Raw genomic sequence first — 21,646 nt, 5'->3', positions numbered from 1 at the left:
TCGAACAAGTAAATTCAGACAAGGATTGCAAAGTCAGCGAAATAGGCTTTGCAATCTTTGAGACATATAGTTTCGATCTTCAAGGGAACTAATAACAATCAAGTCAGCGAAATAGGCTTGGTTGTTAGAGGAACCAAAATCCAATAGTAATCAAGTCAGCGAAATAGGCTTGGTTGCTAGAGGAACTTAAGAGAAACTGTCTTGAGAAATTAGGTCTAACATAACATTATAAGCTTATGGTTTTGGTTTGAGAAGGACTTGTTATTTAGATGAAACCAACGATCCCAAGGCTCTTTTATTATATTGCTTTTTAACCGTTTAAAAACCCCCAACTTACAATTCTCTTCTCTCTTCTAATCATCTCTAAAGGTTAATTAAATGGAACTACTCCCTGTCGGAACGATACTCTTTTATACTACTTCGGTAAGATCGTGCACTTGCGGTTTTATCTCATCAAGTTTCTGGCGCCGCTGCCAGGGAGTAAAACTAATTTGATTAACTCTTTCTTTGTGATTAGAACTCTTTTCTCTCCCCTCTTCTTCCCTTCTTCTTTTTCTTTTTTCTACACTTGATTTGGGTGGCTTAAAGATAATAGATAACATGGCTGAGGAACGCACTCTTAAGGAGTATTCGATCCCTTCTTCGGATGAGCCATGCACTATTATAGTCTACCCAACAGTTCAAGGTAGCAACTTCAAAATAAAACCTGCACTACTTATTCTGGTGCAACAAAACCAGTTCTCTGGATCACCTTCCGAGGACCCAAATTTACATATCTCAACCTTTTGGAGACTTAGTGTAACTTGCAAGGACGACCAAGAAACCGTCAGGCTACATCTCTTCCCTTTTTCTCTAAAAGATAAAGCCAGCAATTGGTTCAACTCTTTGAAACCTGGTTCCATTACCTCATGGGACCAACTGAGGCGAGAGTTCCTTTGTCGTTTCTTTCCCCCATCCAAAACTGCCCAACTTAGGGGAAAGCTTTACCAATTTACTCAAAAGAACGGGGAATCTCTTTTCGATGTGTGGGAACGTTTTAAAGAAATACTTAGACGTTGTCCCCATCACGGTCTAGAAAAATGGTTAATCATCCACACCTTTTATAATGGTCTAACATCTAGCACTAAATTGACTATTGATGCAGCTGCAGGTGGTGCCCTAATGAACAAAGACTTCACAACAGCTTATGCGTTAATTGAGAACATGGCTCTAAACCTCTTCCAATGGACAGAAGAAAAAGCAACCATCGATCCTTCACCCTCTAAAAAAGAGGCAGGTATGGATGAAACCTCTTCCATTGACTATTTATCTACCAAGGTGAATGCATTATCTCAAAGACTTGATCGCATGAACACACCTACCTTCTCACCTCCTTGTGAAGCATGTGGCCTATCTAGTCATTCTAACACCGATTACAACCTAAGTAGTGTTGAGCAGTTAAATTTTGTTCAGAATGGCCAAAGAGTTGTTCAAAAATCTCACATTGAACTTTTAATGGAAAACTATTTTCTTAAACAATCTGAACAGCTCCAAGAGCTCAAGGATCAAACTAGACTTTTGAACAACTCTCTTGCTACTCTCACAACAAAGATAGACTCCATCTCCTCTCACAACAAAAGTTCTGAAACTCAGCTCTCCCAGGTAGTTCGTAAAGTTGACCACCCCAATAAAATGAATGTTGTTACACTTAGGAGTGGTAAGCCACTCGAAGACCCCATAAGGAGAACCGAGACCAATGACAGTGAGAAAGAAATCCGCGAACCACCATCTAGGGAAACCAGGGCAGAAAGAGAGGAACCACGAGTTGAGGAAAACACGCCACCTCCCTTTAAGCCAAAAATCCCCTTCCCACAAAGGTTTGCCAAATCAAAGCTCGATGAGCAATTCAAAAAGTTCATGGAGATGATGAACAAAATATATATTGATGTGCCATTTACCGAGGTCCTAACCCAAATGCCCACATATGCTAAATTTTTGAAAGAAATCCTCTCTAAAAAAAGAAAGATTGAGGAAAGTGAGACGGTTAACCTTACGGAAGAATGTAGTGCCATCATCCAAAATAAATTGCCACCAAAGCTTAAAGATCCAGGTAGTTTTTCCATACCCTGTGTCATAGGGTCGGAAGTTGTGAAGAAAGCTATGTGTGATCTAGGAGCCAGTGTCAGCCTAATGCCCTTATCACTTTATGAGAAGTTGGGAATAGGGGAACTTAAATCAACAAGGATGACCCTACAACTAGCAGACCGTTCTGTTAAGTATCCAGCTGGAATCATAGAAGATGTCCCCGTTAAGGTAGGAGAGGTATATATCCCCGCCGATTTTGTTGTGATGGAAATGGAGGAAGACAATCAGGTACCAATTCTTTTGGGAAGACCTTTCCTTGCCACTGCAGGAGCTATCATTGATGTAAAAAAGGGTAAGCTTGCCTTCAATGTAGGTAAGGAAACTGTTGAATTTGAACTTGCTAAACTAATGAAAGGTCCCTCCATTAAGGACTCTTGTTGCATGATAGACATAATCGACCATTGCGTGAAAGAATGCTCTTTAGCATCAACTACACATGATAGTTTGGAAGTATGCTTGGTTAACAATGCAGGTACAAAATTGGAAGGGGAGGCAAAAGCTTATGAAGAACTGTTAGATAGAACTCCTCCAATGAAAGGTCTAAGTGTGGAGGAGTTAGTACAAGAAGAACCAACACTTCTACCCAAGGAGGCACCGAAAGTAGAACTCAAAACACTTCCATCAAATCTAAGGTATGAATTCTTGGGCCCTAACTCCACTTATCCTGTTATTGTAAATGCAAGTCTCGATGAAGTAGAAACTGAAAAATTGCTTTATGTCCTCAAGAAATATCCTAAAGCCATAGGTTACACCATTGATGACATTAAAGGAATAAATCCTTCATTATGCATGCATAGGATACTTCTTGAAGAAGACTATAAACCCTCCATTGAACACCAAAGAAGACTAAATCCCAATATGAAAGAAGTTGTGAAGAAGGAAGTCTTAAAACTCCTAGATGCAGGTGTTATTTATCCAATTTCTGACTCCAAATGGGTTAGCCCCGTGCAAGTTGTACCAAAGAAGGGTGGTCTCACAGTTATTAAAAATGATAAAAATGAATCCATTGCCACTAGAACCGTCACCGGTTGGAGAATGTGTATTGATTATAGAAAGCTTAATAAAGCAACCCGTAAAGATCACTTCCCTCTCCCTTTTATAGACCAAATGTTAGAAAGGTTAGCTAAGCATTCGCATTTTTGTTACCTAGATGGCTATTTTGGATTTTTCCAAATACTCATTCACCCTAATGACCAAGAAAAGACAACTTTTACATGTCCCTTCGGGACCTTTGCTTATAGAAGAATGTCTTTTGGTCTCTGTAATGCCCCTGCTACTTTTCAAAGTTGCATGATGTCTATTTTTTCTGACTTTGTTGAAAAGATAATGGAAGTCTTTATGGATGATTTTTCTGTGCATGGTTCTAATTTTGATGATTGTTTGACTAACCTTGAAAAAGTTTTGAAAAGATGTGAACAGGTGAACCTAGTCTTAAATTGGGAGAAATGTCACTTCATGGTAAGAGAAGGAATTGTCCTAGGACACTTGGTTTCCGACAGAGGTATAGAGGTCGACAAAGCAAAAATCGAAATTATTGAAAAAATGCTACCTCCCACCTCAGTCAAAGAAATTAGAAGTTTCCTAGGACATGCAGGGTTCTACCGTCGTTTCATCAAAGATTTTTCATCAATCACTAAGCCGCTAACCAGCCTGCTTCTCAAGGATGCAGACTTTACCTTTGATGATTCTTGTTTGCAGACATTTTGCAGGTTGAAGGAAGCACTAATTACCGCCCCAATCATACAACCACCAGATTGGAACTTGCCTTTTGAAATAATGTGTGATGCAAGCGACTATGCGGTTGGGGCAGTATTAGGTCAAAGAAGGGATAAAAAGATGCATGCCATATACTATGCCAGTAAGACCCTAGATGGGGCACAGGTAAACTATGCCACGACAGAAAAAGAATTGCTAGCAGTTGTCTACGCCATTGACAAATTTCGGCAATACTTGGTGGGATCAAAAATCATTGTTTATACAGATCACTCGGCCATAAAATACTTGCTAAACAAAAAAGATGCCAAACCGAGATTGATCCGATGGATTTTGCTCCTCCAAGAATTTGACCTTGAAATAAAAGATAAAAAGGGCGTAGAAAATGTTGTCGCTGACCACTTGTCCCGACTTCGGGAGACCAATAAGGATGAGCTACCCTTGGATGACTCATTCCCAGATGACCAACTATTCTTATTGGCACAAACTGACGCACCTTGGTATGCAGATTTTGTTAACTTTCTTGCAGCAGGAGTACTACCACCCGAGTTAAACTACCAACAAAAGAAGAAATTCTTCAATGATCTCAAGCACTACTATTGGGACGAGCCCTACCTCTTCCGAAGAGGCTCAGATGGGATTTTCAGGCGATGCATTCCTGAAAATGAGGTAAGTAGTATTCTAACTCATTGTCACTCCTCTTCTTATGGCGGCCACGCCAGTACACAAAAGACTTCTTTCAAAATTCTTCATTCTGGTTTCTGGTGGCCATCACTTTTCAAAGATGTACATCTCTTTATCTCTAAATGTGACAAATGTCAACGCACCGGTAGCATTACAAAAAGAAATGAAATGCCTTTGAATAACATCCTTGAAGTGGAAATATTTGATGTTTGGGGTATTGACTTTATGGGACCTTTCCCTTCCTCTTTTGGGAATCAATACATATTAGTAGCCGTTGACTATGTGTCCAAATGGGTTGAGGCCATTGCTTCCCCCACTAATGATGCACAAGTAGTTATAAAAATGTTTAAGAAAGTCATCTTCCCTAGATTCGGAGTGCCACGAGTTGTGATAAGCGATGGAGGGTCTCACTTCATTTCAAGACATTTTGAAAAACTTTTGCAAAAACTTGGAGTGAGGCACAAAATTGCGACACCCTATCACCCCCAAACTAGCGGACAAGTGGAGGTCTCAAACAGACAAATTAAAGCCATCCTTGAAAAAACTGTTTCCACCTCTAGAACAGATTGGTCAAATAAGCTTGACGATGCCCTTTGGGCCTATCGAACGGCTTATAAAACCCCCATTGGGATGACCCCTTTTAAACTTGTCTATGGGAAATCTTGTCACCTTCCTGTTGAGCTCGAGCATAAGGCCTATTGGGCAATTAGAAACCTCAACTTAGATCCCAATTTAGCCGGTGACAAAAGAAAACTTCAATTAAACGAGCTAGAAGAACTTAGGATGGATGCCTATGAGAATGCCCGCATTTACAAAGAGAGAACTAAGACCTGGCATGACAAGAAAATCATCAAAAGGCACTTCAAAAGTGGTGACCTTGTGCTGCTCTTTAACTCTAGGCTAAAGCTCTTTCCAGGTAAACTGCGATCACGATGGTCCGGTCCTTTCCAAGTTCGCACAGTCTACCCTTATGGGGCGATTGAAATCTTTTCTGAAGAAACAGAATCCTTCACGGTTAATGGCCAACGGCTTAAAATCTATAATACCGGAGAAGTAAATGAAGTAGTGGCTGATTTCACCCTTAGTGACCCACCTTAAGGATTTTCATCCTCACCTTCGTCAAGCTAGTGACGTTAAAAGAGCGCTTCGTGGGAGGCAACCCACCAATTTAATTGCTTTCTTTGTTTTCTGTTATTTCTCTTTATTTTGTAGGTAAGTGTCCGAGATTGATTAAGAAACGCAAGAAAATCAAAGTTCCAAGAACCAGAAAGGTGGCACGGCCCGTGCTTGATTTGGCACGGCCGTGCCAAGAAACACAACCACATCTTCAATAAAGTTGGCAGAATGATGGCACGGCCCGTGCTACATCTGGCACGGCCGTGCCAACCTGAAGGCCTCCGGAGTTTAAAATTTCGACAAATTGTGAGCTTTCCGCACCCTTTCTCACTTTTTCCTTATTTCTTTCGTTTCTATCATTTGAATCATTGAGGACAATGCTTCTCCTAAGTGTGGGGGGAGCCTAATAAAGTGTCTTTAGTCGTAGTGTTTCCAAACTCCCTTGAACTTTATTCTTTTGTTTCGTTTTATTGTGAAAGGCATGTTTAAGTAGCTAATTTTTATTGAAAGTATCGTGACACAAAAATTTTCATTGTCTCCTCTTATTTTGTTGATTCTTGTACATGAAAGCAAACTCTTGTGTTTTTTAGTCTTCTTGATATACCCATATCTTGTTTTAAAGTGAATAAAGTTCTTCAATGAGAAAAACACAAAGTTGCTTCCCTTGAGTAAATGTATGAATAGGTATTTTAAGGAAACACGTTTTAATCTTAGTGGTGCATTAACCTTCAAAGATTCTCAAAGCGCCAGTAGTATAAGTGAGTATAAGGAAATTCATAAGAAGCCAAAAAGCCAAATAAATTCCAAGATCTCATCACTGAATCTAGATTGGGGAAGGAGGTAGGCCCTCCGACTTCCTACGTGAAGGTGATTGTTATCTTGAGAAAAAACTTTAAAAAGCATCATTGAATCTAGATTGGGGAAGGAGGTAGGCCCTCCGACTTCCTACGTGAAGATGATGTTTTAAGGGGTACCATTGAATCTAGATTGGGGAAGGAGGTAGGCTGTAACGCCCACTTTCGTTTAATCGTTTATTAAATCGAGTTTAGGTGATTATATTATAATTATATAATATATGCATGATTTTGATATGTTTTGATGAATTTTGATGATTTGATTGATGACGTGTTAAGTTATGAGTTTTGGAGGATTTGATAAGATTAGAGAATTTATTTTATTGTTAAATAAAATAAAGATTTGAAAAATATTTAGTTGAGGGCTGTTTTGATATTTTAGATAGTTTTGGGGGAGAAAGTGAGATAAGATAAGTTATTAGAAAGAGGTATAAATAGGAGAAGACCTAATATTTTAGAAACTCATTGTACGTGAAAACTTTTGGAAAAGGGAGAAAAAGCCAAGTCTAGAGGAACCAAGGTAGAGTGCTGCGATTTTCTTCATAACCAGGTAAGGGTGAGACGAGTAATTCAATAGCATTGATTGTTGTAATTCTGATGATTAATTGACAAAGTTAGGATTGATTTAGAAAAGTTTTGGAATTAGGTTAAAACCCTAAAAATTGATGATCAAACGGTAAAACTTGTTTAGATTGATGTAAGAACCGTCCTATAACCTTAGAACATGTTTAGGATGAATTCTGGAATCAAAATTAGGCTTTGAACCATGTTGTGTGAGGGATTTTTGAGAAAAACCCTAGTCTGCCCGTGCTTTTGTTCATCGCTCGCCACGGCGAGTGATGATCCTCGCCTCGCGAGTGATGAACTTCATCGCTCGCCACGCGAGCCCCTTTCCTTCGCCTCGCGAGTTGTTTGGTTCAACTCGCCATGGCGAGCAACCTTCCTCGCCTCACGAGCTTAGGCAGAGTGCATGTCATATTTCGTGTTTCGACCTTTTTAGTTGAATCTTGTATGCCTTTGAGTACCTGAACTTACCTAGTATTGGTTAGGAATGAATGTAGGATCAGAGGGAACCCAGAACAAGCTTAGTTTGTGAGTTGAGTGGTGCTCGCCATGGCGAGTAAGTACTCTCGCCTCGCGAGTACAACCAGGATGAACTTGATTATGTGTTTGTGCGATCTGTGTCGCACTTTTTGGTCCAGAGTGAACCCCTAATTGGTAATGAAACCTTATGATAACGTTTAATGCAGTCTGTAAAGCTATTGAGTTAAGTTGATATTATTTGAGCATGATTAAGGTATTATGCAATATGTAAGATATAATTGAAATGATTATGATTCTAGTAAATTGTTGTTGATATATTGATATCTCCTTGCTGTTATGCGACTTGACTATGCTGCTGCTGTTATTTAACTGAGTATGCAATGTTTATATATGAATATAATGAAAATGATGACGTTTTGCATCAAGTTATTGAATGCACATGATTACGATGATTATGATGTTTTGTTCATATGTGTCCATGCATAGCATATCATTGAGCTTAGTCCTCACCACGAAAATTAGGAGCTTTGTCCTCCGCACGTTTTATAGGAGCTTTGTCCTCCGCACGATTAAAGTATATTAATACTTATGATGACGATTGGTACCACATGCATATAAGGAGTCTAGGAGCATTGTCACATTGTCATGATTAAGATGCCTTGTTGATAATGAATGAATATGTGATTATGTGATAAGTGTTATTGATTATGTTTCGTTGTTCATAATGAATTGGATATATGATTACGTGATAACTGTTTAGCATTTATGCAAAGTTAATAATGGAATGTTTATGATGTTAATTATGATTCGCAATTACATTGATTAATGTTATTTTATTATGAAATCTCACCCCTTCTGCTTGAAAATGTTGCCCTTCGTATGGGTAACTTGCAGGTGATCGTGCTTAGTGTGCAGTTGCTTCGTGAGTTGGCCTTGCCTTCACTGTGTCGTCTAGGTCGCTCTGATACGTAACGGGATGGGGTTTTATGCTATAACATGCTTCATTCTTTTACGTGAACTGCTTATGTTTTGATAAACTCTTTTGAGATACTTATTGGGCCTGCGTGCCGAAAACGTTTATGATTTATGTTTATGATTTTCCGCTGCTATGTTAAAGATATTTGTGAAGGTTAAATCATTATTTAACTGTTTTGGATTACGTTTCTATGTGATATCCCGTTTATGGTTTTTACTCTGATAATTGTTTAAGAAATTTGTATATTGGGAAAACGGGGTGTTACAATTGGTATCAGAGCAGGTTGATCCGTCCGGTCAATTAGAGAGTCGTGTCGAGTCTTAGTAATATTTATATTACTATCTTATGTTGTTGTTGCTACTTTTGTAGAATATCAGAAATGGCTGGAAGGAATGATGCTGCGTTAGCTGCTGCTCTACAAGCTGTTGCCCAAGCTGTGGGACAACAACCTAACGTGAATGCTGGTGCAAATGCTGAAGCTAGGATGTTGGAGACGTTCATGAAGAAGAATCCTCCGACTTTCAAAGGACGTTATGACCCTGATGGAGCCCAGACGTGGCTTAAGGAGATTGAGAGGATTTTCCGAGTTATGCAGTGCACTGAAGATCAGAAGGTGCGGTTTGGTACTCATCAGCTGGCCGATGAAGCTGATGACTGGTGGGTTGCTATTCTGCCTACCCTCGAGCAGGAAGGAGCTGTTGTGACTTGGGCTGTTTTCAGGAGAGAGTTCCTGAGAAGATACTTTCCGGAAGATGTTCGCGGGAAGAAAGAGATCGAATTCCTTGAGCTGAAGCAAGGAAATATGTCCGTGACAGAGTATGCTGCCAAGTTCGTGGAGCTGTCTAAGTTCTATCCGCACTATACTGCAGAGAATGCTGAGTTCTCGAGATGCATCAAGTTCGAGAACGGTTTGAGGCCCGACATCAAGAGGGCGATTGGATACCAGCAGCTGAGAGTTTTTCAGGACTTGGTTAACAGCTGCAGGATCTATGAGGAGGATACCAAGGCTCACTACAAGGTAGTGAATGAAAGGAAGGGCAAGGGACAGCAGAGTCGTCCTAAGCCATACAGTGCCCCCGCTGACAAAGGGAAACAGAAGATGGTCGATGTTAGGCGGCCTAAGAAGAAGGATGCTGCGGAGATTGTGTGCTTCAATTGTGGCGAGAAAGGCCACAAGAGCAACGCCTGTCCTGAGGAAATCAAGAAGTGCGTCTGGTGTGGTAAGAAGGGTCATGTTGTAGCTGATTGCAACCGTACAGACATTGTTTGCTTTAATTGCAATGGAGAGGGTCACATTAGTTCACAGTGTACTCAGCCTAAGAGGGCGCCGACTACTGGTAGGGTCTTTGCTTTGACTGGGACTCAGACAAAGAATGAGGATCGTTTGATCAGAGGTACTTGCTATATTAATAATACTCCTTTAGTTGCTATTATTGATACTGGTGCTACGCATTGTTTTATTGCTTTCGATTGTGTTTCTGCTTTGGGTCTTGTTTTGTCTGATATGAATGGAGAGATGGTTGTCGAAACTCCAGCTAAGGGTTCGGTGACTACTTCTCTCGTATGTTTGAAATGTCCTTTGTCTATGTTTGGTCGTGATTTTGAAATGGATTTAGTTTGTCTACCTTTGAGTGGTATGGATGTGATTTTGGGTATGAACTGGTTAGAGTACAACCACGTTCTTATTAATTGTTTTAGCAAGTCAGTGCATTTCTCTTCCGTCGAAGAGGAAAGTGGTGCAGAGTTTTTATCTACTAAGCAGCTGAAGCAACTGGAACGCGACGGTATCTTGATGTTTTCGTTAATGGCTACCTTATCTATTGAGAATCAAGCAGTGATTGACAGGTTACCGGTGGTGTGTGAATTTCCTGAAGTTTTTCCAGATGAGATTCCTAATGTGCCTCCAGAGAGAGAAGTTGAGTTTTCTATTGATCTTGTTCCTGGAACGAAGCCGGCCTCGATGGCACCTTATCGTATGTCTGCTTCCGAGTTATCTGAGTTGAAGAAACAGTTGGAAGACTTGCTTGAGAAGAAGTTTGTTAGACCAAGTGTTTCACCTTGGGGAGCGCCGGTTTTGCTAGTAAAGAAGAAAGATGGTAGTATGCGGTTGTGTATTGATTATCGGCAGTTGAACAAGGTAACTATCAAGAATAGGTATCCACTTCCGAGAATTGATGATTTGATGGATCAGCTAGTGGGTGCACGAGTTTTCAGCAAGATTGATTTGAGATCAGGCTATCACCAGATTAAAGTAAAAGACGAAGATATGCAGAAGACGGCTTTCAGAACGCGTTATGGTCATTATGAATATAAAGTTATGCCTTTCGGTGTGACCAATGCACCTGGAGTGTTTATGGAGTATATGAATCGCATCTTCCATGCATTTTTGGATCGGTTCGTAGTTGTGTTTATCGACGATATTTTGATCTACTCCAAGACTGAAGAAGAACATGCTGAGCATCTGAAGATTGTCTTACAAGTGTTGAAAGAGAAGAAGCTTTATGCTAAATTGTCTAAGTGTGAATTCTGGTTGAAAGAGGTGAGTTTCCTTGGCCATGTTATTTCCGGAGATGGTATTGCAGTGGATCCGTCTAAAGTTGAAGCGGTATCACAGTGGGAGACTCCAAAGTCCGTTACTGAGATTAGAAGTTTCTTGGGTTTAGCTGGTTACTATAGAAGGTTTATTGAAGGATTTTCTAAGTTAGCTCTTCCGCTAACGCAGTTGACTTGTAAAGGTAAAACTTTTGTGTGGGACGTTCATTGTGAGAAAAGTTTCGGTGAATTGAAGAAGCGTTTGACAACTGCTCCAGTGTTAATTTTGCCGAAGTCAGATGAACCTTTTGTGGTTTATTGTGATGCGTCCAAGTTGGGTTTAGGAGGTGTACTTATGCAAGAAGGTAAAGTGGTAGCTTATGCTTCAAGACAGTTGAGAGTTCATGAGAAGAATTATCCTACGCATGATCTCGAGTTGGCGGCTGTAGTCTTTGTATTGAAGATATGGAGACATTACTTGTATGGTTCGAGATTTGAGGTGTTTAGTGATCACAAGAGTTTGAAGTATTTGTTCGATCAGAAGGAATTGAATATGAGACAGCGAAGATGGCTCGAATTGTTGAAGGATTATGACTTTGGTTTGAATTATCATCCAGGTAAAGCTAATGTTGTTGCAGATGCCTTGAGTAGGAAGACATTGCATATGTCCGCCATGATGGTCAGAGAGTTCGAATTGCTTGAACAGTTTAGAGATATGAGTTTGGTTTGCGAATGGTCACCTCAGAGTGTGAAACTGGGTATGTTGAAGATTGATAGTGAATTTCTAAAAAGTATCAAGGAAGCACAGAAAGTTGATGTAAAGTTTGTGGACTTGTTGATTGCTAGAGATCAGACTGAAGACAGTGATTTTAAAATCGATGATCAAGGTGTGTTGAGATTCCGAGGAAGAATTTGTATCCCAGACAATGAAGAGATTAAGAAGATGATTCTTGAAGAGAGTCATAGAAGTAGCTTGAGTATTCACCCGGGAGCTACGAAGATGTATCACGATTTAAAGAAGATTTTCTGGTGGTCTGGTTTGAAACGAGATGTGGCACAGTTTGTGTATTCCTGTTTAGTTTGTCAGAAGTCGAAAGTCGAGCATCAGAAACCCGCTGGGATGATGGTACCTTTAGACGTGCCAGAATGGAAATGGGATAGTATATCTATGGATTTTGTGACGAGTTTGCCAAATACTCCTAGAGGGAACGACGCAATTTGGGTTATTGTTGATAGGTTGACGAAGTCAGCTCATTTCCTACCTATTAATATTAGTTTCCCTGTTGCCCAGTTGGCAGAGATTTACATCAAAGAGATTGTGAAGTTGCATGGTGTTCCTTCGAGCATTGTATCAGATAGAGATCCAAGATTTACTTCTAGATTTTGGAAAAGTTTGCAAGAGGCCTTGGGTTCGAAGTTGAGATTGAGTTCGGCGTATCATCCACAGACAGATGGTCAGTCGGAGAGAACAATTCAGTCGCTAGAGGATTTGTTGAGAATTTGTGTTCTTGAGCAAGGAGGAACTTGGGATAGTCATCTTCCGTTGATCGAGTTCACATATAATAATAGTTATCATTCTAGTATTGGAATGGCACCGTTCGAGGCTTTGTATGGTCGGAGATGCAGAACTCCATTGTGTTGGTTTGAATCAGGAGAAAGAGTGGTCTTAGGACCAGAGATTGTTCAGCAAACTACTGAGAAAGTTCAGATGATCCAAGAGAAAATGAAGGCGTCGCAGAGTCGACAAAAGAGTTATCATGATAAGCGCAGAAAAGATCTTGAATTCCAAGAAGGAGACCACGTGTTTTTGAGAGTCACTCCTATGACTGGTGTAGGACGTGCTTTGAAGTCAAAGAAGTTGACCCCGAAGTTCATTGGTCCGTATCAGATATTGGAAAGAGTTGGAACGGTGGCTTACCGAGTGGGTTTACCGCCACATCTTTCGAATTTGCACAATGTTTTCCATGTGTCGCAACTTTGAAAGTATGTTCCGGATCCATCTCATGTAATCCAAAGCGACGATGTGCAAGTTAGAGACAACCTTACGGTAGAGACTTTACCGGTAAGGATTGATGATCGTAAAGTGAAGACGTTGAGAGGCAAGGAGATACCTCTCGTAAGAGTCGTTTGGTCGGGAGCGACTGGTGAAAGCTTGACGTGGGAGCTTGAGAGTAAGATGCTGGAGTCTTATCCAGAATTGTTTGCTTGAGGTAAATTTTCGAGGACGAAAATCCTTTAAGTGGGGGAGAGTTGTAACGCCCACTTTCGTTTAATCGTTTATTAAATCGAGTTTAGGTGATTATATTATAATTATATAATATATGCATGATTTTGATATGTTTTGATGAATTTTGATGATTTGATTGATGACGTGTTAAGTTATGAGTTTTGGAGGATTTGATAAGATTAGAGAATTTATTTTATTGTTAAATAAAATAAAGATTTGAAAAATATTTAGTTGAGGGCTGTTTTGATATTTTAGATAGTTTTGGGGGAGAAAGTGAGATAAGATAAGTTATTAGAAAGAGGTATAAATAGGAGAAGACCTAATATTTTAGAAACTCATTGTACGTGAAAACTTTTGGAAAAGGGAGAAAAAGCCAAGTCTAGAGGAACCAAGGTAGAGTGCTGCGATTTTCTTCATAACCAGGTAAGGGTGAGACGAGTAATTCAATAGCATTGATTGTTGTAATTCTGATGATTAATTGACAAAGTTAGGATTGATTTAGAAAAGTTTTGGAATTAGGTTAAAACCCTAAAAATTGATGATCAAACGGTAAAACTTGTTTAGATTGATGTAAGAACCGTCCTATAACCTTAGAACATGTTTAGGATGAATTCTGGAATCAAAATTAGGCTTTGAACCATGTTGTGTGAGGGATTTTTGAGAAAAACCCTAGTCTGCCCGTGCTTCTGTTCATCGCTCGCCACGGCGAGTGATGATCCTCGCCTCGCGAGTGATGAACTTCATCGCTCGCCACGCGAGCCCCTTTCCTTCGCCTCGCGAGTTGTTTGGTTCAACTCGCCATGGCGAGCAACCTTCCTCGCCTCGCGAGCTTAGGCAGAGTGCATGTCATATTTCATGTTTCGACCTTTTTAGTTGAATCTTGTATGCCTTTGAGTACCTGAACTTACCTAGTATTGGTTAGGAATGAATGTAGGATCAGAGGGAACCCAGAACAAGCTTAGTTTGTGAGTTGAGTGGTGCTCGCCATGGCGAGTAAGTACTCTCGCCTCGCGAGTACAACCAGGATGAACTTGATTATGTGTTTGTGCGATCTGTGTCGCACTTTTTGGTCCAGAGTGAACCCCTAATTGGTAATGAAACCTTATGATAACGTTTAATGCAGTCTGTAAAGCTATTGAGTTAAGTTGATATTATTTGAGCATGATTAAGGTATTATGCAATATGTAAGATATAATTGAAATGATTATGATTCTAGTAAATTGTTGTTGATATATTGATATCTCCTTGCTGTTATGCGACTTGACTATGCTGCTGCTGTTATTTAACTGAGTATGCAATGTTTATATATGAATATAATGAAAATGATGACGTTTTGCATCAAGTTATTGAATGCACATGATTACGATGATTATGATGTTTTGTTCATATGTGTCCATGCATAGCATATCATTGAGCTTAGTCCTCACCACGAAAATTAGGAGCTTTGTCCTCCGCACGTTTTATAGGAGCTTTGTCCTCCGCACGATTAAAGTATATTAATACTTATGATGACGATTGGTACCACATGCATATAAGGAGTCTAGGAGCATTGTCACATTGTCATGATTAAGATGCCTTGTTGATAATGAATGAATATGTGATTATGTGATAAGTGTTATTGATTATGTTTCGTTGTTCATAATGAATTGGATATATGATTACGTGATAACTGTTTAGCATTTATGCAAAGTTAATAATGGAATGTTTATGATGTTAATTATGATTCGCAATTACATTGATTAATGTTATTTTATTATGAAATCTCACCCCTTCTGCTTGAAAATGTTGCCCTTCGTATGGGTAACTTGCAGGTGATCGTGCTTAGTGTGCAGTTGCTTCGTGAGTTGGCCTTGCCTTCACTGTGTCGTCTAGGTCGCTCTGATACGTAACGGGATGGGGTTTTATGCTATAACATGCTTCATTCTTTTACGTGAACTGCTTATGTTTTGATAAACTCTTTTGAGATACTTATTGGGCCTGCGTGCCGAAAACGTTTATGATTTATGTTTATGATTTTCCGCTGCTATGTTAAAGATATTTGTGAAGGTTAAATCATTATTTAACTGTTTTGGATTACGTTTCTATGTGATATCCCGTTTATGGTTTTTACTCTGATAATTGTTTAAGAAATTTGTATATTGGGAAAACGGGGTGTTACATAGGCCCTCCGACTTCCTACGTGAAGATGATGTTTTAAGGGGTACCATTGAATCTAGATTGGGGAAGGAGGTAGGCCCTCCGACCTCCTACGTGAAGATGTTGTTCCTTAAATAAAGAACTTAAAATGTGCAAATGGCAAAGAACAAAGATTCTCAAATACTCCCATCTCTCTTATATGAATTATAGAAGGAATCTTTCTTGGTTAGTTTAGTGCTAGGATTAAACCATGTTTCCTCATAATACCTATCTTATACAGGAGCAAGAAAAGGGTTGGACTTCACACACACACTCACTTGAAACTTGATCGTTGGGTTGAATAAAGATTTCAAGAAATGCTTAAGTTTGTGATTAGTGTACATTTGGGATTTAAGCCCTTGAGGAGACATGTGCTTTAATTGAATTGTCATTTGAATTAACTATTGATGCTACTATGTTTATGCCTTTTGCTTGAGGACAAGCAAAGATTCAAGTGTGGGGGAGTTTGATGAGTCATTTATTGTTTATTTTAATATGCTTTTTAGTTTAGTTTTATTTAGATTTTATATATTTTTATATTAGTATTATTTCCTTTTTAGGATAGTTTACTTTAAATTGCAATTTATTATATTTCAGGGAAGAATATTGGATGGATTGAATCTTGGAGCAAAAGAAAGGGGTTTGGAGCAAATTGGACACAAAAATATAAAGATTGAGAGACAAATTATGTCTCCCATAAGTCAGAAGCCTGGCACGGCCCGTGCTAGCCTTGGCACGGCCGTGCCACCCTCCAGAGCACCTTTTGCTGCTTTTGCTTGGATTCTAAGCTATTCTATTTTGGCGCACAATCTACCGTGGAATATTCTTGGAATATACTTGCTTAGATTTTAAGTCAATTGTGTACTATAAATAGAGTAGCTAGCCATCACAAATATTCATCTTTACTTGGAATACAATAAGTGACAATTGCTTTTCTAAATAAAGTTCTTTTCCTTTCCTTTATTTTCCTGTCTTTTACTTTCATGCTTTCTCTCTTCTCCCCCATGTCTACGATGAACATGAGTGAGTAGACTTCTTCTTGTCTTGGGATTGTTGGATAAGTCTAAATGACATAATCCTAATCAAACCAAGCCCTAAGCCGTAATCTTATGTAACCCTAATTTCTTATCTGAATTCACCGTCTTAACATGGATTAACCATTATCAAACTGTGGAAACGAAAGTGGAGGGTTTGATAATTGTTCGTCCATTATTCCAAATATCAATTCATAAAACGAAAGTGGAGCTTTGATATTCGAACAAGTAAATTCAGACAAGGATTGCAAAGTTAGCGAAATAGGCTTTGCAATCTTTGAGACATATAGTTTCGATCTTCAAGGGAACTAATAACAATCAAGTCAGCGAAATAGGCTTGGTTGTTAGAGGAACCAAAATCCAATAGTAATCAAGTCAGCGAAATAGGCTTGGTTGCTAGAGGAACTTAAGAGAAACTGTCTTGAGAAATTAGGTCTAACATAACATTATAAGCTTATGGTTTTGGTTTGAGAAGGACTTGTTATTTAGATGAAACCAACGATCCCAAGGCTCTTTTATTATATTGCTTTTTAACCGTTTAAAAACCCCCAACTTACAATTCTCTTCTCTCTTCTAATCATCTCTAAAGGTTAATTAAATTGAACTACTCCCTGTCGGAACGATACTCTTTTATACTACTTCGGTAAGACCGTGCACTTGCGATTTTATCTCATCATCCATCACCAGCTCCTACAACTATGAACGTGGGAAATACACAACGGAAAAATCCGGAGGCATGAATATTCAAGTGCAATATTGAGCATCCTTTTCTAAGTAGTATAATAAAGTTGAGATACATATGTGTATAAGAAATGAGACATGTACTTTTATGGTAGCCAAAAGTGAATGGTTTAGTCCAATGTGTGATGTTCATATTGGTGAAGCTCGTGGTCTATTATCATCTTTAGGATGGGTTCATGAGCTAGAGTTGGGACCCGTCAATTTTGAGCTCGATTCTAAAAGAGTTGTTGATAGATTTTTATCCCCAAACATGATGCTACATAATTTGGGACTATAATACAAAATTGTAAAACTCTTTTAGACAATATTATGAAAACTCAAATGTTGAGTTTGTGCGAAAACATGCAAATGAGGTTGTTGATAAATTAGCCTCATTGTCAACTAATTTCTAAATCCTCGGAAATGATTTATATTGAACACATTTTGATTAATAAAATACTATAAGCGATTTTTTCTCTAAAAAGGAAGTGTGGACAATCTTAACCATACTTTAAAGGGAGAAAAAAGAATTAAATGTGAAGATTTACCACAAGAGAAAAAATATATTAGAAAATACTTATCCATTTCATTATTTGTTTTTAACGTAGGGATAATTTTTTCATTCAATCTAACCGCTACTAGTAGTACTATTTGTTTTCATTAAAGAGATAAATCTAAACCAAGTTGCTTGAACTCTAGTGGCAAGAAGCTCCTTTCATGGACGTATTCGGGAAATATCGAGTTCGATTTTCAGGGGAAACAACGATTGGCCAGTGTGTATGCCTCTACGCACGAGCCGGATTAGTCGTCCACCTTTGGTAGATCAGAAACCGGTGCGATCGAAAGTCAATAAATAAATAAATAAATAAATCTAAACGGAGGGAGTAAATAGGCATGGCAATGGGGCGGGGTGGGGACGGGTTTTACCTTCCTCGTCCTCATATCCGATTCTCATATGCTTACCCGTTACCCTACACATATCCAACAGGGATGAGAAATTGAATCTCATCCCCGTCCCCGACGGGTTCGGGTATCCCCACTCCATCCCCATCCCCGTATCGAATAATTTTTTTTAATAAAAAATAGAAGTTTTTTTGCATCCCCAAGAGCAACTTTGTAATACATTATCCAACAATATGTTCACTTTAACATTTATTAGATGGAATGATTTAGTTGATCCTTTAAATATCAATGATAGTTTTTATTAACATGACAATTATCAAACAAAATAACATGACATATCAACATAAAGTAATTTTTTACATTTGGGACGGGTATGGGCATGGGTTCGGGGTGAGTGCCTATATACCCGTTACGCGTCCCATACCTGTGTTATAAAATCGGGGAAAACTCATACTCATATCCAAACTCAGTCAAAACATTGGATTTGGTTCGAACAGGTAACCGTGGGTATGAGTTTTGTTGCCATGCCTAGGAGTAATGCATAAAAAAACTCAAATTTCAAAAACAAAAATATAAACATATACGGTGTACATCCTAAATATAGAATTTTTAAACCAAAAATCTAATGCAAAGATTTTTTTTATTGCTATTTGACATTCAATAATAACAAACTTGACAATCTTTGAAAAGTCTTCTCCTACTCAAAAATCAAAAGACTAAGAAAAATCAACACTTGCTACTTCTCTTTCTATAAATTCACACTTATTACTAGTCCATCATTAAACAAAACGCGCTTTTCTTTCTAAGCAGCTTCGTCACCCACCTACCCACCAAACATGTCGCTGCCGGAATGTTCAGTTTCGCAGCTAGCACAGTTCATCGGCCCCAACGCCACCAACGCCGAAGCCGCCGCAAATTTCATCTGCGACCAGTTGACAGCAGTGTCAAACAGATTCGTTGACACACAATTCGCTGTTGACAACACCTATCTTTTATTCTCAGCTTACCTTGTCTTCTCTATGCAACTTGGTTTTGCCATGCTCTGTGCTGGTTCAGTTCGTGCTAAGAACACCATGAACATCATGCTCACAAATGTTCTCGACGCCGCTGCTGGCGGTGTTTTCTACTATCTCTTCGGTTTTGCCTTTGCCTTCGGAACACCTTCAAATGGTTTCATAGGAAAACATTTCTTCGGTCTGAAGGATGTTCCGACAGCAAATTTTGATTACAGTTATTTTCTTTATCAATGGGCTTTTGCTATAGCAGCCGCTGGTATCACCAGCGGCTCTATAGCGGAACGAACTCAGTTCGTTGCTTATCTTATATACTCATCTTTTCTCACAGGGTTTGTTTACCCTGTGGTTTCTCATTGGTTCTGGTCCGGTGATGGTTGGGCTAGCGCAACCAACACCGGCAACCTACTCTTTGGTACAGGAGTCATTGATTTTGCTGGCTCCGGTGTTGTTCATATGGTTGGTGGTATTGCTGGTCTTTGGGGAGCACTCATTGAAGGTCCACGAATTGGACGGTTCGATCACTCTGGTCGAGCCGTAGCTCTTCGCGGACACAGTGCTTCTCTTGTTGTTCTTGGTACCTTCATGCTTTGGTTTGGTTGGTATGGTTTCAACCCTGGTTCATTCACCAAGATTCTCAGTCCTTATAATTCAGGTAGTTAACATTCTTAATTTTTTGTATTAACTAACTTTCATTGTTTGAATGCCTCAAAATGGAAAGCTTGAAAAAAATCATAATTTCTTTTAATTTTTTATGCAATTTTAGGTACTTATTATGGGCAATGGAGTGCGGTGGGGAGGACGGCGGTGACAACGACATTAGCTGGTTGCACAGCAGCTTTAACAACACTTTTTGGGAAAAGGATCCTCTCCGGTCACTGGAACGTGACAGATGTCTGCAACGGACTACTCGGCGGTTTTGCTGCAATAACCGCCGGATGTTCCGTTGTAGAACCATGGGCAGCAATAGTATGTGGCTTCATAGCCGCCGTAGTTTTAATCGCGTGCAACAAACTCGCGGAAAAGATGCGTTACGATGATCCATTAGAAGCAGCTCAATTACACGGAGGGTGTGGCGCGTGGGGTATAATATTCACCGCTTTGTTTGCTAAGGAAGAGTATGTGAACCAGGTTTATCCGGGTAAACTGGGTCGACCCTATGGGTTATTTATGGGTGGTGGAGGGAAATTATTAGGGGCACATGTGATACAAATTTTGGTTATTATTGGGTGGGTAAGTGCAACTATGGGTCCACTATTCTTTGTTTTAAATAAATTGAAGTTGTTGAGGATTTCAACTGAAGATGAACTTGCGGGTATGGATTTGACCCGACATGGTGGGTTTGCTTATGCTTATGAAGATGAAGGATCACATAGAAATGGGACTCAATTGAGGAAAATTGATCATAATTCTTCTTCCACTCCTACTCCAACTACAGATTTGTGATTATAATAATTTAAATTTGTTTTGGATTTTTCTTACTAGTTATAGTTTTTATATTTTTATTTTCTAGATCTAGAAAGGTATTTTTATTTGTACGGACATTGTAATTTAAATTTGATTGGTCGTACATTACTTTGTGGTAAGGAAGGATCCAACCGTTGGAGATAATGTGGAAAGTTTGGGTGGGTTGTTGTTTGTTGACTAATCATGTTGGCCTTGGAAATGACAAGTGGTAGTAAAAAATTGGTTCTTGGAAAATGTCTTGGTTATGAGTTTTTGGTTTTATGGATTATGATGTTTGTCATTTTTTATGATTATGATGATGTAAATTGTAAGGAAGTCTTCCTCATTCTCAATCTAATCTAAGTTTTGAAAAAACTTTTTATGTACTTTGAGTAGTCTTTTTTCTTGGTAGAAAAAAGAGTTTAGTCTTTCTAAAATAAATTATATTATTGAAACATCAAAATAATATTTCAATCCATACATCTCTTAAAGATAGTTATATGATAAGAGACAAGTGCTAGTTTGAACGTGTAACAAGAGATTGAAGGTGAGAAAAATATAAGAAATAGAGTTAAATTGTGTTGGTTTTTTCAAAAAATTTTCAAGTGTTTATTTGGTTAGAGTCTAAATGTGTTTAGAGTCTGAATGTGTTTAGAGTCTGACTCAGATTTTGAATGCAGCAGGTAAGTTCAAACACAAATAGAGAAAGAGAAAGAGACACAAAGTAATTTTACTGGTTCCTCCCACAATCCTAGAGTAGTTCAGACTAACTTAATGTTCAAGCACACAAGCAAGAGACTTCCAAATGTTCAAGTATACAAGCAAGAGACTTCTAAGGCTCAATCACAAATGAAAGAGACTTTTTTTTTCATCCGAAGAAACATGAAAGAGACTTATTACAATCTAACTTAATCAAATAAAATATTTTTTGGTTTTAAACTTGATATACAATCAGATGTGTAAGCAATTACAAAATAGAGTAAGACTATTAAGACTTTAGAATTTTTAAGATATGAACTTGGTAATAAATTCTTAAGTGTTTATGCACTTTTGAATTTGACAGAGTAAGGGCACTTGTAAAAACT

The 21,646-nt window shown here is 38.8% G+C and overlaps 2 protein-coding genes and 1 non-coding gene across 3 annotated transcripts; 2 read left to right on the top strand and 1 right to left on the bottom strand.

Annotated features, from left to right (window-relative positions):
• The first annotated feature begins 600 nt into the window (after nt 1-600).
• Nucleotides 601-6,067, top strand: LOC120578107 (uncharacterized). The gene is made up of 3 exons (XM_039830221.1): nt 601-1,464; nt 1,528-2,796; nt 3,658-6,067. The coding sequence occupies exons 1-3, from the start codon at nt 601-603 to the stop codon at nt 5,617-5,619; spliced, it is 4,095 nt and encodes a 1,364-aa protein (XP_039686155.1). The 3' UTR covers nt 5,620-6,067.
• On the bottom strand, nt 967-1,073 carry LOC120577990 (small nucleolar RNA R71). Its single transcript, XR_005643967.1, has one exon. It is a non-coding gene; the product is annotated as a small nucleolar RNA R71 (small nucleolar RNA).
• A 12,750-nt stretch (nt 6,068-18,817) lies between the features above and the next one.
• LOC11425490 (ammonium transporter 1 member 1) lies at nt 18,818-20,919 on the top strand. The gene is made up of 2 exons (XM_003590129.4): nt 18,818-19,770; nt 19,882-20,919. Exons 1-2 carry the CDS (start codon nt 18,939-18,941, stop codon nt 20,559-20,561), a joined length of 1,512 nt encoding a protein of 503 aa, XP_003590177.1. The 5' UTR covers nt 18,818-18,938; the 3' UTR covers nt 20,562-20,919.
• The last annotated feature ends 727 nt before the right edge of the window (nt 20,920-21,646 follow it).

Source organism: Medicago truncatula, chromosome 1, assembly GCF_003473485.1.
Source record: "Medicago truncatula cultivar Jemalong A17 chromosome 1, MtrunA17r5.0-ANR, whole genome shotgun sequence".
Lineage (NCBI taxonomy): Eukaryota > Viridiplantae > Streptophyta > Magnoliopsida > Fabales > Fabaceae > Medicago > Medicago truncatula.
Note: the sequence above shows the minus strand (reverse complement) of the source record. Positions and strands in the feature narration are given on the sequence as shown.

Coding starts and splice junctions, on each gene's coding strand:
- LOC11425490 (XM_003590129.4), top strand. CDS start 18,939: ATGTCGCTGCCGGAATGTTCAGTTTCGCAGCTAGCACAGTTCATCGGC. Junction 19,771..19,881: donor TCTCAGTCCTTATAATTCAG/GTAGTTAACATT, acceptor ATGCAATTTTAG/GTACTTATTATGGGCAATGG.
- LOC120578107 (XM_039830221.1), top strand. CDS start 601: ATGGCTGAGGAACGCACTCTTAAGGAGTATTCGATCCCTTCTTCGGAT. Junction 1,465..1,527: donor TTGTTCAGAATGGCCAAAGA/GTTGTTCAAAAA, acceptor CAATCTGAACAG/CTCCAAGAGCTCAAGGATCA. Junction 2,797..3,657: donor ACTCCACTTATCCTGTTATT/GTAAATGCAAGT, acceptor AAAATCGAAATT/ATTGAAAAAATGCTACCTCC.